The 15,416-nt window shown below is 45.8% G+C and overlaps 1 protein-coding gene across 1 annotated transcript; it reads right to left on the bottom strand.

Moving 5' to 3' along the window:
• Positions 1 to 474: 474 nt before the first annotated feature.
• On the bottom strand, positions 475 to 9,679 carry LOC309564008 (extracellular calcium-sensing receptor-like; the record flags this gene model as incomplete). The annotated part of the gene is made up of 4 exons (XM_082268635.1): positions 475 to 823; positions 929 to 1,077; positions 5,807 to 6,592; positions 9,521 to 9,679. The coding sequence occupies 4 exons, from the start codon at positions 9,677 to 9,679 to the stop codon at positions 475 to 477; spliced, it is 1,443 nt and encodes a 480-aa protein (XP_082124761.1).
• Between the last annotated feature and the right edge of the window lie 5,737 nt (positions 9,680 to 15,416).

The following is a 15,416-nucleotide window of genomic DNA, read 5'->3' as shown; positions in this document are numbered from 1 at the left end:
CAGAAGGCAGATATGAGTCCAAAGTGAAAGTTTTTCTGTCTTGGGGGGGATGTCGGGTCATCCGAATGGTCGATCCCAAATAGAAGAGTATGAGGAGATTTGGCTAGAGTCATGCCAGTGATTGCTCGCACATAGCTGATGATTTGATCCCAGAAGGTGGCAATTGGTTGACAATACCAGAACCAGTGTGCCAATGAAGGTTTGCGGGTGCCACATTGAGGGCAAGAGAGAGGAGGGCCAGAAGTTGGTTTTGAGATGAAGGGTATGAATGAATCGTAGATTTGTTTAAATTGCGATTCCTTCCAGTAAGGTAACCATCCATAATTTGTGCGCCAAGATCAGCCCCAGGGAAGTCCTTGTTCCATTTCCCAAAGAGGGTATCCGCTGAGAGTTTGTTAAGGGCTTGTTGGAGCTGTTTGTAGTGTCCGAGATGTAGTAGGACTTATTGGTAATCAGCCTGTCAAGTAAGGAAGTTTAAATGCCCTTGGCAATGTCCTTGGTATATGAAGAAATGTAGGAGATTAGCTGATAATGAAACTCGTGAGAGGCTGGAAGGTGATGTTCTTTGGCAAGAAGGCTGAAGGATTTCAGGGAGTTATAGTCTGATCTGATTGGATCAGGGAGGAAACGTAGAGAAGACCTTTGTCCTTTTACTCCACGAAGGCCCGTTAATCGGTAGCTTGAGGGAACATTGGGTTTCCATGAATGGGTAGAAACCGTGATACATTGTAAGGGAGGTTGAGCCTTCTCCGAACCTCTCTCCAAGCAATTAGCATGTCTCTGATCAATATAGGTTGGGAGAGGGATGCAGTACTCTGGAAAGCTGATAAGGTGAACCAAGTTTCATTCTAGTTCATAATTGGGGTAAAAAGAGGAGCCCGAAGGCCAGTCAAGCCCGTGTCTTAGTAAGCATGCTAAATTGTATAACCTTATATCAGGTAAACCAGCTCCCCCGTCACTCTTTGGAAGGTGCAATTTGTGAATGGATATGCTAGGTCTTTTGAAGTTCCAAATAAAGGAGGAGATGGCTCTTATGAACATTTGGACATCTTTATGTTTTAGGAGCATAGGGATTGTCTGTAGAGGGTACAAAGACGGGGGAAGCTAACCATTTTGACTAAGTGGCACCTTCCAAAGAACGATAAGGGGAGAGTCCTCCAGACCGACAACTCCTGCTTAATTTTAGCAATTAGCGGGGGGGGGGGGGGTTAAGATTGTAAAGCGATGCTGTGTCTCTCCCAATTTTTACTCTCAGGTAAGTGATTTGTTGGCTTGTTAGAGAAAAAGGGGATGACCTGTTCCAGTTCCATAAGGTGACATTTGTGAGAGGTAAAACCTCGCTTTTGTTGTAGTTGACTCGCAAACCCGTAAAGGTACAAAAGTTGTTCAGTATCATATGTAGGTGGGGCAGATCAGATTGAGGGTCAGGGGTAAAAGGAGCATATCATCAGCAAATAGGGCCGATTTCAGATCCACCCTACCTACTGAGATACCATGCCAGGTTGGTGATTGTAGAAAGTAACGGGAGATGGCTTCCAGGGCAAGATTGAATAGCAAGGGCGAGAGTGGGCAGCCTTGCCTGGTACCTTTATTGAGAGGGATACTTTTTGACATACCTAAAGAGGTGACTATATGGGCTGAGGGGTTGGAGTACATGGCCTTTATGTAGTGGAGTAGTGGACCCGGGAAGCCGAACCTGGATAGAGTGCGAAAAAGCCAATCTAAGCTTATATTATCAAAAGCTTTCTCGGCGTCCAATGAAATAATGGCAAGTGGTTTAGTGGAATTAGCTTTGGCATATTCTAGGGATATCAGGACTTTTCGGATGTTGGACGTAGCTGATCTGCTCTTGACAAAACCAGATTGCGTCGGATGTATAAAGCCAGGGAGAACGCATGCTAACCGCTGTGCAACTATTTTGGAGATAATGTTAGCATCAGAGTTTAGGAGTGAAATCGGACGATAGGAGCCCGCCTGAGTAGTGTCTTTACCTTTTTTGGCTAGGAGCTTAAAATAGGCCTGACGGAAAATAAGTGCTATTGTTCCAGACAGTATTGTACAATGTCGTTAGGGTAGGCAAGAGGGTACCACAATACATTTTATAAAATTCTGACGTAAAGCCCTCAGGACCCAGCACTTTATGGTTTGCGAATGACTTAACGGGGGATTGGATTTCGGAGGGTGTGATAGGTGAGTTTAATAAGTCTAATTGATCGGGAGTAAGTGTGGGGAGAGAGAGGGTGTCAAGGAAAGAGTCAGCCTTCCCTGAGTCAACAATGTCTTCTGAGTATAAAGATTCATAGTATCGCTCTAGGAATGTTAACAATTCTACTAGGGGATCTGGAGGCCCGGCCGTCGCTGTCTTTAAGGGAAAGGATGTGCGTGGGGGTGTGTGGTCCCTTGACAAGTCTGGACAAAAGTCTGCTCAGTTTGTTTTGCTAAACCGATATAGTTGCACCTCAAAGTGAGACCTATGTTGTTGTTCAAGCTGGGCAGCCCAATGGTCAAATTGCCTCTCTGCAGATTTACAGGCTTCGAGGGGGTCAGGGGTGTCAGAAATAGCCAGGTCACGTTGCACAAGTCTAAGGTCTTGGCTAGCCTGTTTGTAACGGGAGAGGGCAGCTTTTTTAAAAGATGAGGTGTACGCAATAATCTTTTTCTTCCTGAGAACGACTTTTCCGGTCTCCCAGAAGAGGATTGGGAAGGAGGTGTGCTCCTGGTTGTGTAGGGTATAGTCTGCCCATGCAGACCATATATAGTGGGCTAGTTCCTCACTTTGTGCAAGATAAGAAGGGAACTTCCAAGTTTTAGGGGAGTTTTGAGGGGGTGAAATATCCAGCGTAATTGAAACGGGGGCATGATCCGAGATCGCTATTTCACATATTTCTGTATCTCTAATAGCAGGTAGTAAAGGTTCGGTAAAAAAACGTAATCCAACCTGGCCAAGGAGTCGTGCGGGGGAGAGTAAAACGAGAATTCTCTGTCAACCGGATGACCTAGCCGCCAGGTATCCACCAAATTAAGAGTGGACACCATGGTGGCTAAAGGGGATCCTTGTGCGGGTCATTGTGTTTTGGCGCTCAATGTACATGGTTTCCGGGACCTACGATCCTCATCCTGGGACATGGCTGAATTGAAGTCGCCCCCGATGATGTGTAGGGGAGATGGGTTTTGCGCAAGCCAGGAAACTGTATCCCAGAAAAACTCGAGATAGGGAGCGTTGTGAGCATAAATACTAGTGATCTGGACCTCACGGGAGGAGAGGGTAAGTTGTATCGAGAGCCGTTGGCCCGATTCATCGCAAATTATGGTGTGTATCCTGTGCGGTAAATTTTTGTGTAGAAGGATGACAGTGCCGGCCTTGCGACCATCAGCTGGTGTTCCCACTACCTCACCTACCCAAAGCTTTTTAAGTCTGTGGAAATCCTCTGCCAGTAGATGGGTTTCCTGGAGCATGGCAATATCGACTTTTGAACGTTTAAGGTGGCGCATCACTTTCATGTATTTATTAGGCGAGCTAAGGCCTTTAACAATCCATGAGAAAATTTTTAAGGGGGCCATTGGTGAAAGGGAGCGAGATATAGTATATTGGTACTATAGGTAATGGCAGGGCGAATTGAACGACCAGTGGGATTATGGGGGGAAATACGTTTAAGCAGTTGGCAAAACAGGTATGGTCTTGAGACCTAGGGCACAGCATAACAAAACATTGGCAGAGAGAATAGGACAACAGTCCTATAATAAAAAAACATAGTCAGGACTTCACTTTTTTCTACCAGTGAGGTGTGTAAATAATGGGTCCACTAGACCCGGGTGTCAACATGTTCAAGATCATAGCTGACGGGGGGGTGGGGCAGTGTGAGAAGGAACAAGCCCCAGTTTTGTCAAGACAGCTGAGAGTTGTGATAAAGTTCAGGTGTCCATCCTGCGAGGATTGGAGCCTCCATACTTGACTTTCTTGGTGGATGTTTTAGTGGGGCTAGGTTGGGCCTTACGAGACAAAGCTTTCTTCCGGATGGGAGATGGGGGTCTCTGTGTTACGTAGGTTGTTGTGGGAGAGAAATTGCTCCGCCTCTATGGGCAAGTGGAAGGTATGATGTTCCCCCTCCGCTGACGTAAGATGAAGAACAGCAGGGAATGCAAGTGTAAATTTGATTTGGTGTTGAAATAGTGTCGCACATACTTGTGAGAAGGCTTTCCTCTTTCTTGAAACCTCCACCGAATAATCAGCGAATAATAAAAGATTATGCCCCTCTATTTGAAGCGTACGTTGGTGACAGAACTGTTGGAAAATCAGATATTTGTCCGCGTAATTTAAGTAACGAACAATAACGGGGCATGGGGTTTTGCGACTGTCCGAGGGTGGGCAAATTCAGTGCACTCTTTCTACTATGCATTGTGCAGTGGTACCCAGTGCTGACAGTATGGCGGAGGAGCATAATGTTACCAGAGAGTCCGGTTTCAAAGATTCAGGGACCACGATAACTCTGAGGTTATTCCTCCCGAACCTATTTTCAAGGTCCTCTAATTTATCTTGTAATATTTGTAAGGCTTCCTCATGTGCCTGGATAGTAGAATAATTTTGCATTGTTTCTTCCTCTATGGAGGAGATCCTGTGCTCTGCTTCAGTGGTACGATGACTGTGTTGGCCAATTTCTTTATGGAGCTTCTGCATGACCTGTGTACCTGAAGCCTCCACCGCCTATGGTATGGAAGGGATTAATAAAGCTGCCACTGCTTCTGCTATTTTTGCATAGGCCGGATCGGCCTGTCCTGAGATGGCCAGAAAGGGTGGTGTGGCTGGGATCAGTGCAGGGTCACTATGTGGAGAGAGACTCACATCCTGTCCCTCTGATGCTGTGGCCACAAGTGAGGCAGCGGTGGGGGTGTGTTCCATGGCGGCGGGTCCGCCGGAAGCCGTGGATGGCGAGGTCCGCGATTGTTCTAGAAAATGATACATAGGCGCCTAGTAGTGCAGGGATCCCGGCGGAGGCTCGCCCACTACTGTCCAGTCCCCCTGTGCTGTTTTTTAGATGGATTTTGTGGAGGGTCGGCGGGAGCTCAGAGTATCTACTCTCTCATCCCGCAGCGCTGGAACCGTAAGTTCGATACTACAATTCTGTCTGCCGCAAAATTAGACAGGACATTCATTCCCAGCCCCGCACAGCCATGCTGATTTTAAATGTGGCTGCTGTTTTGGGGGAGAGGAACCCCCTACCCACTGGCATGGGGGGTTTGGGGGGGGGTGAGGGAACATGTGCTGGAACATTGTTCACCCTAAATATGGATGTGCCCTGTAACATGTTCCAAAAGATGAACTTAGCCTCAAAAGCATTACCTATAGAAAAGTGAAGGTACTAAAGTTTGTCACCATTTTAAAGGTGCAGGTCATTATAAGGATTGACATACTGGGTACCTTTTTACTCAGTGCAACCTCATATTTTATATTTTAACAAATAAGTGGGTAATCCATTAAATTTGTATGCCCGAAAAATTACCATTTTTTTTGGTAAACCCTTGCACTGGAATCAGACAGAAAAAGATGATACAGCAAGCATTGTTCCTCCAATGTCTCTGCTTTTATTAAATATACTGTTTGGCAGTTGTACATAATCTATAGGCCTAAAATGATTTTTTTAACATGGGTGCAAAAAAAAAAAAACAACTCCAGAAGTGAAAGGGTAAATACCTCTAAACTAAACATGAACCTAAACTGGGTGTAATTGTTGTCTGGGCACATTGTGTTCCAATACTAAACTGACCGAGTATAAGAAGATACGAGTAAACTTTTATTGAACCCTCTTACCTTATACTTTAGTGTGTGTGGATTTATTTCAGATTTTTTGTTATTTATTTTAAAAGAGAAATCCATGTCATGTAATGCTTGAGCCAAAATGTAGACTGAGATAAACACTCTATAGGATATTTTCTCATCAGGAAAATTTAAATTAAGAGGAAGTGTCTCCAAACTGCAGTTCCTAAGAGGTGATCCAGTTGTGAGTGGAATAAGAACATTTTTCATTTGGTTTTTTGAAAAGCATCTATATTGAGTAATGAGGATATCCTCTATTAGGGGGTCATTTGGGCAGCTGGATGGATAAATATTATACAAATATTCCAGCAATCCCTTTATGTAGAGAAATGGGTACGTGAACACCAAGCTGCAGTTACTGAGAGCAAATAACATTTCACTCATTGACCAAGAATCTGGTATAATAAATGTTTTCTCTGTGTAATAAGGGAGATTATTATACAAAAACTTGTAATAAGTCAGACTAACTGAGCCACAAATAATAAAAACTTCCGTAGTTGAGGTTTGCAGCTCTGCAGGAATTTTATTATAATTCTCTTTAGACACCAGAATCTTGAATTCAATACAAATTCCATGATTAGATAAATGTTTGCTGAGTTGTCGGATCTCCCTTTCTCCGTATTCATCATCAGATGTAAGGATCCCGACCCAGTTCCACTTCATCCTTTCCAGTAACTTTGCTATGGCCACATATTGCATCTCATCATCCGGAACTGTCCGGAAAAAGTTTGGATACTTCTTTCTATCACTCAGTAAAGTGTCTCTGGCTCCATAACTAATCTAGGAAGAAAGAAAACAGTCTATAATTAATGTGGAATTCTTAATATCCAAATGGACAGAAGAAAACCTTAGAAAATATATATTTTTTTTACTTGCAAAAGTTTTTTATTTTCAAAGTAAGAACAAAATACAAACAAGATCAGGTATCAAAATCAAGTCATAGAAACCAAATATTACACGTCCAGCACCCCCATGTAGCACAGTAGGGCAATATAAATTCAAGTGCAGTACAGAAAAATAACTGAATATCATAAAAGAACAAATAATAAAGGAACAAACCTAGGGAGCCTGTGAACAAGGCGAGTGTCCAAAGACTCCCCTACATCAATCAAAACAGGTCATCAACCATGGGTGGAAAAACATCATTGCCAGCTGCAAACAAACTAGGGAGGTGTCCCGAGATCCAGTAATAACAGAATATTTCGGGCACCCAAGTCCAGGGCAACGAAGATACCTGAGAAAGCGACAGATAAAACAAACCAAAGGAGACACAGAAAGGGAGAGCAATAGAAGAGGAGGAAAAGAAGGAAGAAGGAAATGAAGATTACAAGAGAAGAGAAAGAGTAGGGAGATGCCGGAGTGGAGGTAGAGTGTAGGTAAGGGGAAAGGGGAAGGGGGCCCCCACCGAGACGAGTAGTAAAACCCGTGAGACTGGAAGGGGTTCCCCTCCCCCTCCCCCCCAAGGAATGCTGCTAGGGTGAAGGAGGGGTGATAGACACCAGGGCTCCTAAATTGCATCAAAATCAGCCTGCTCATTCCGGAAAATACTAACTATCTTCTCCTGGGACATGATCCAGGAGATCTTTCTTTTGGCTGCCGAGACCGATGGTGACTTCCACGCTCCTGCCAGGGTAAGTTTCGCTCCCAACAACATAAAGTGTAGCAGTTTCAAACTGGCTTTTGGGCCCTTCACCCAGGGCGCCATTAGGCAGTGCCACTTCCGGAACCTTGGGAATCAACAGCCCAGTAACTTTGCGTATCATGCTAAAAATGTTATTCCAGAAGCTGCGAATATGAGGACACTCCCACCAAATATGAAGTATGGAGCCCTGATGTCCACACTCCCGGAAACATAGGGAATCGGTTCCCGGGAACATTTTGGCTAAACGGGTGGAAACAAGATACCAACGAGTGACAATCTTAACATTAGATTCTATTAAAGACATGTTCAAAATACCTTTAAATGCCCTCGGAAAGATGGAGTTCCAGACATCCGGCTCCCATGACTGCTCGAGATCCCGTTCCCATGAAAGTGCGTATTGGGGCTTCTTGGGCGAGTCGATCAATGCCCCATAGATCAGCGATCTACCACCTCTCTGGACATGAGCCTGCGAGCACCAGCCTTCATAGGATGTGGCTCGGGGGGTTCAGCATCAGAACCTGCGACTCTGGAGGACAGGAAATGTCTAATTTGGTTCAACCTAAATTTCTCTGCAAGTGGCATACCTAGTTTACTAACACAGTGCGTGACTGACAAAGGGCCTTGGGACGACAGGAAGTGACCTATCCTGAACAGCCCCTTATTAGTCTACCATTGGAAGGCTTTTATGTCCATGCCCGGTATGAATTCCGGATTGTTGAAAACATGTGTCAGGGGTTTATGTGCCGATATGAGTGTAGGGAGCTTGTATAAGTTGTCACAGAGTGCAATAGAGTGAGACAGGGTGGGTGCCAATATAGGAGGTCTCCGGTGAGGAGGAGACCAAACTAGGTAGTCTATGGTGTGATTGGAAATTTCTTGTCTTTCAATATCAACCCAGTCCGGTCTACTGCCCATCGCGTAGATTACCGAAAATTGCGCCAGCCCCCCTGTAGTCTGCTTCTGACTAGAACCCTCCCCGGAAGTCTGGGTCCCCTACCACCCCAAATAAACTTTGTGATGTTGGATTGAAGCTTTTTAAGTTTCACCCTAGCTATTGGAATAGGGAGGGAGCGAAATAGGTACAGTATCCTGGGGAGAAGGTTCATCTTAATCGAATGAACTCTTCCCAGCCCGGAGATGTTCCATCTGCTCCACAGTTCCATTTCAGTAGAAAGTTTTTTGAAGAGAGGAGGGTAATTAGCCTGATACAAGGATGCAATGGAAGCAGTTAAATTGACCCCAAGATAGGGGATGGAGGAGGAGGCCCAGTTGAACGGGAAATGGTCCTGGAGGTTTGTTATTAGAGCAGGAGGAAGACTATTCAATGCTACGGACTTGGAATTCAATGCTACGGACTTGGAAAGATTGACCTGAAGATCCAAGGCCTTCCCAAACTCGTCTAAGAGCCTGAGAAGGTTAGGAGTAGTTATGAGCGGGTCCGAGAGGAAGAGGAGAAGGTCGTCTGCGAATAATTATGTTCCCTACCTCCGCATGTAATACCATGAATGTTGGGATTACTTCTAACCGCGATAGCCAGCATTTCGATGGCGACCGCGAAAAGAAGAGGGGACAGTGGGCACCCCTGTCTAGTGCCCCGAAAAATCGAGAAAGCTTCCGAGTAGTGGCCCTGCAGCTTTACTTGTGCCTTGGGAGTTGAGTAAAGGGCCTCGAGGATATTCAAAAAGGAGGGTCCAAACCCCACCTTCCCAAGATATCAAACACTTACGGCCACTCCACAGTATCAAAGGCCTTCTGGAGGTCCAAGGAAAGAAGGAAGCCCTGTTGGGGCCTCCCACCATCCCAAGGCGCCCCCAAAAGTGAGATGATGTCCACAGCCCTGCGGATCTGATCTGGGCCCTGCCTGCCCGGCAGGAATCCCACCTGGTCCTTGTGGACATAGTGACCTATAAAGTCCACAAGCCTATTGGCCATAATTTTTGTCATAATTTTTAAATCATTATTGATCAAAGAGATTGGTCTATAGTTCTTAACATCGGAGGTGTCCTGGCCAGGTTTTGGGATAGCCTAAATGTAAGCCGTATTGGCGGAAGCCTCTATATGCTTACCCTGTCGAAGGGAATTAAAAAGCGGGCCATATGCGGGGCAAACACCGGTCCAAATTTCTTATAATAGCCAGAGGAAAATCCATCAGGGCCGGGGGCAGATCCCTTTTTCAAATGTTTAATCACATCTAAAATTTCAAGATCAGAAATAGGGGATTCCATATTAGCCCTATGTGCCTTAGATATGGTGGGGAGTGACAAGCCATCCAAGAAGTCTGCCCTGGCCTGATGGGAGTGACCCTGTGTAGAAGTATAAAGTTGGGAGTAGAACCTATGAAAAGCATTCATGATCTTTTGTGGGTTCTGAGTCAGGGTGCCATCCGGGGGTTCTAATCTTAGGGAACGCAAAAGATCTAGGTCTGGGAGATAATTTGGATGCCAGTCTGGGACCTATTTTGTCATTATGGTAATAAAATTGAGCATTAGACCAACGCATGCTTTTCTCAGCCCGGGTGGTAAGAGCCATGTTAAGGGCCAGACGACCCGCCTCCAGACGCCGTTGGGAGGCCAGTGTAGGCTGCCTTCTGTGTGACCTGGATAATTCCTGAAATTCCCGTTCAAGTTTAGTTACATCAATTTGGCTTTCCCGTTTAAGTTTAGCCGCCAACTGGATAAGCTTCCCCCGCATGACTGCCTTGTCTGCAGCCCACAGGGTCTCAGGGGACACATCTCCCGAATCATTCAATTGGAAATATTCAGTAATATCTTTTTCCAGCATATTGCAGAGAGAAGGATTACTGAGTAGGGATTCGTTCAGACGCCACCTATACACCCCGTCCCATTCCTGTGAGGTCAAAAAAGTCAAAAGAACCATGGAATGGTCCGAAAGCGGGGAATCCTTAATAGATGCTTTTACGGCCAGGGGGACATCTACTGATGACAAGAAAATGTGATCAATCCTGGCAAATGTCCCATGTGGGGCAGAAAAATGTGTATATTCCCTGGAAGTGGGGTTCAGCTCTCGGCAAATTTCTATGAGTCCTAGAGAGTGAAAATGTTTGGCAATAGTGAGGCCGCGTTTGGGCGGACATAAATTACACGCTCGTCTGGGGCTAGATTTGTCCAGCATTCTGTCAAATGACGTGTTTGAATCCCCCCCCACAACTAGTTTACCTACGAGGTACGGTGCAAGTTTAGCTCACATGGAGACAAAGAACTGGGTTTGTCCCTGGTTGGGGGTGTAGTAGGAGACAAAAGTGTACTGAGTTCCTTCTAAAGTCCCTGACACCAAGATGTATCTCCCTTATCTCTGACTTCTGACGTGGGAGAAAATCCCATATTTCAACTCCTTTGCTCTTAGTCCCTACGTTGGCCAGGAAAAACTGAGGATATTTGGAGTGGATGAATTTGGGTGTGTAAGTCACAGGAAAGTGAGTTTCCTGAAGAAGGAGTATGTCAAGTTTTTGGGAATGGGCATGTTGAAAGTATTTCTGTCTCTTGATGGGAGAGTTCAGGCCCTGAACATTGTGAGTTGCTATCTTAAGGGGAGCAAGAGCAGATTTACTTACAGCCATATGTCCAGAGAGGAGGAAGAACGCATTGTGAATACCGGCTCACCTGTGGACATGAGCCCAAATGGGAGCCAGGGTATCGGGAACACCATCCTGACTGAACACCAACCTTCAGGCTGAAAAAGGGATTCCACTCCAGCATCTAAGGAAAGAAGGAGAAGATATGAGAAAGCAGAACATAAAAGAAGAAGAAGAGTAGGGAATGAGGAGGGCCAACCCAAAGGCCCCTAAAGCCGTAAAGCCAGGGGGGCCCCCTCAGCCCCAGAGTCTGGGACAGGCCTGCCTAGTCCCAGACAGTACATGGGAATACCTGTCCGCATGAAATGCAGACAGACGTCTGACACCGCACAGGGCAAACTGCTCTGGACGGGGTCAGAGGGAGGCGCAAAGCACGCGCCCCAGACCATACCAAACTCCAAGCCCAATAAAACATTGTAAACATAAAAAATAAGTAAAATCGAGCAAAATAATCGAGCAAAGCAAGCGACCCCCACCCTCTGCCAATGAAAAAAGTAAGGTGACATCCGGGTACAGAGGGACGTGACTGCAAACCAACAGAGTCGAGGGGGGGGCCCCGGGTTAAGACTGAACCACCCCAGAGGGCGCAGTCGCTGAGCTCACCCGGCCCCGGGACCACCCATCAACTCCCCGCTATCGTGCGATAGCTAAAACGGGAATGGGGGAGGAGGGTAAAATCAAAAACTGTGTAGATGGCTTGTCCATGCATGCCAAAAATAAAAAAACACACACCAAACCAGTCCTCACAGTCTAAGGACCGAAGGGACCGAAGTCCCATGAGAGTGTCCGCAACACCCTCAAATTGGGAGACCCAAAACGTAGAGAAAAAGGACAATTAGCTTAGCCCACGGCAGTTCAGGTGACATGGAAATCCTTGGACCTCTTGGAATTTTGCTTCTGCCAGGCAGGGGCTATGGGGCTAGCCGGAGACGGGCGCTTAGAGGGTCCCGCAGGAGGTTGATGCAGCGCCTGTGATAGGTCCAGGGAGATGAAGCCCAAAAGTAGAAGGAGTTTCTCGCCTTCCTGAAAGCTGGAGAATCCGTGTGTCTTACCCTTGTAGGCAAAAGAAAGGTGAAAATTGAACGACCCCCAGTACTTGATTGCTTTTTGGGATAAAACATGAAGAAGCGGTTTAAAAGAACGCCTTTTCTGGATCGTCAGAGGTGATAAGTCCGCAAAAATTTGGAACGGGTGTACTTGGATCTCTATACGATCCGAGTTCCTGGCAAGTCGCATGACTTCCTCCTTCACCTTGTAAAAGTGGGGTTTCACCACGATTTCCCTGGGGAGATTATCTTTCCTGTGGGCCCTATCCAGTTCCAGCCTATGTTCCGGAATGTTAGGAATAAGGGAGGATAAAAGTTCCTGAACTGCAGCTGGAACATCTTGAATAGATTCGGGAAGTCCCCTGATACGAAAGTTGTAACGCCTGGAGCGATTTTCAAGGTCATCGATTTTAGAAATTGCTGCATCCAGTCGGTCATGGAGGTCTTGAATACGGTCTGTGTTTTGGTTGGTCCTGGAGATTGTTTGATCCATTTTGGACTCCAGGATCTCAATTCTGGCTCCCAAGTGTTGCAAATCTGTTTGGATGGTGTGGGTAATTTGAGAGGTAATTTGTAGGCCTCGGGCTGGGGTGTGCAGCATGTCTCCCATAGACCTTTCTAGGAGCGACTCTGTGGAGGCAGATGACAGGGCAACATGAGGGATGGTACTCGCAGAGCCAGCGGAATGCGGATGGGGCGATTGATATCCCCCTGCAGAGCTGTCCTCCATCCCCTCCGATCCGAAATTGTGGTCCTCCGGCGCGTGCGGCGCCATCTTTGTTAGGCCCGAAGCCTCCGCTCCGAATCCCGGGGTGTTGGAGAGGTTCCTGCGGACCAAACCCGGGGCCATGGGGGGTACCACTGTAGTGTCCGGACTCGATTGAGGGTAGTTAGGGCCGGCTGTGACGCTCACTGCCGTCTGGATGGAGCTGGATGGTCCGGGGTGAGACGGAGCCTCGGAGCTATGTGGCCATATCTGAGCACTCTGCGCATGCGCCTCCTCTATATATTTTTTTAAGAGCAACAGACATGTTGTCTAAGCTGTCTACAATAGATCTATAAGCAGATTTTAGGGGTGCTTTTATTTCACTGTACAAATCAGATAAAGATGCAAGAGTGGATATCTAGTACAATCACAGTATTTGCGGACAATACTAAACTAAGCATGCCAATATCTTCTATGCAGGATGTGGAAACCTTACAAGTGGACCTGAACAAAATAACGGGGTGGGCAACTACATGGCAGATGAGATTTAATGTTGAAAAATGTAAAGTAATGCACTTGGGGGCCAGAAACCAGAAAGCAAGCTACTCACTAGGGGGGGAACCTCTGGGTGAGTCTAGGATGGAAAAGGACTTGGGGGTACTGGTAGACAACAAGCTTGGTAGTGGCATGCAATGCCAAGCCGCTGCAAGCAAAGCCAACAGAATACTGGGATGTATAAAAAAGGGGATTCACTCCAGAAATAAAGAGATTATTCTCCCACTCTACAAGACTCTGGTCCGGCCACATCTGGAGTATGCTGTCCAGTTCTGGGTACCGGTCCTCAGGAAGGATGAGCTGGAACTGGAGCAAGTCCAGAGAAGGGCAACAAAAATAATTAGGGGAATGGAGGACATCAGCTATGAGGAAAGACTACAAGCACTGAACCTATTCTCTCTGGAGAAGAGACGATTGAGGGGGGATATGATATCAATGTACAAATACTGTACTGGCGACCCGAGCATAAGGAACAAACTATTCAGAGAAAGGGAATACAATAAGACACGTGGCCACTCACTAAAACTAGAGGAAAGGCGGTTTAACCTTAAAGTGCGTAAGGGGTTCTTCACTATAAGAGCGGTAAGGATGTGGAATTCTCTTCCACAAGCAGTCGTATCAGCAGGGAGCATTGATAGTTTCAAAAAACTATTAGATGGACACCTTAGAGACCACAACATACAGGGGTATACAATGTACGGTTAAAAGCAAACACACACACATAGGTTGAACTGGATGGACTGATGTCTTTTTTCAACCTCACTAACTATGTAACTATGTAACTATGTAATATTACATATATGATTACAGCCATCAGGGAAAGCTGATAATATGACATTAAGTGGGATTTATCAAAATTGGATCAGCCAGAATCTGGATCAACTAATCAGCCTTTATCCTCAGCTTGTTTAGTTAAGATTTGAAGATGAAATATGGAAGCTGATTGGTTGCTATAAACAACTGTCCCAGATTCTGGCTCCTCCAGTTTTGATGATTTCTCCTCTAAGAGTTCTTCCTCCTGTAATCCCACCTAGGGATCTCCTGCTCATCAATTTACTGGACAGACACTCCCACTGCAAGACTGATTTTGGCTTTAGCTGGAGGTGGACAACCAAGTATAAACCTAATTACCAACTCAGCTCCTGAACCTGTATACCCTGTATGGAGCAGAACAATTTTTACATTTCCACCATGGGTCTGTCTATTCAACCATAACTCTCATTTCTTTAGATAACAAAGTGATATTATATATATATATATATATATATATATATATATATATATATATATATATATATATATATACACACACAGTATCTCACAAAAGTGAGTACACCCTTCACATTTTCGTAAATATTTTATTCTATCTTTTCATGTGACAACACTGAAGAAATTACACTTTGCTACAATGTAAAGCAGTGAGTGTACAGTTTGTATAACAGTGTAAATTTGTTGTCCCCTCAAAGTAACTCAACACACAGCCATTAATGTCAAAACCACTAGCAACAAAAGTGAGTACACCCCTAAGCAAAAGTGTAAATATTTTGTGTGGCCACCATTATTTTCCAGCACTGCCTTAACCCTCTTGGGGATGAAGTTCACCGGAGCTTCACAGGTTGCCACTGGAGTCCTCTTCCAATCCTCCATGATGACATCACGAAGCTGGAAGATGTTAGAGACCTTGCGCTCCCCACCTTCCATTTGAGGATGCCCCACAGATGCTCAATAGGGTTTAGGTCTGGAGACATGCTTGGTCAGTCCATCACTTTTACCCTCAGCTTCTTAAGCAAGGCAGTGGTCTTCTTGGAGGTGTGTTTGGGGTCGTTATGATGTTGGAATACTGCCCTGCGGGCCAGCCTCTAAAGAGAGGGGATCATGCTCTTCTTCAGTATGTCACAGTACATGTTGGCATTCATGGATCCCTCAATGTACTGTAGCTCCCCAGTGCTGGCAGCACGTTTGCAGTCCCAGACCATGACACTGCCACCACCATGTTTGACTGTAGGCAAGACAAGCTTGTCTTCGCACTCCTCACCTAGTTGCTGCCACACATGCTTGACACC

Source organism: Pelophylax lessonae (assembly GCF_965119305.1).
Source record: "Pelophylax lessonae genome assembly, chromosome: 1".
NCBI lineage: Eukaryota > Metazoa > Chordata > Amphibia > Anura > Ranidae > Pelophylax > Pelophylax lessonae.
This window is presented reverse-complemented; position numbering and strand designations above follow the sequence as displayed.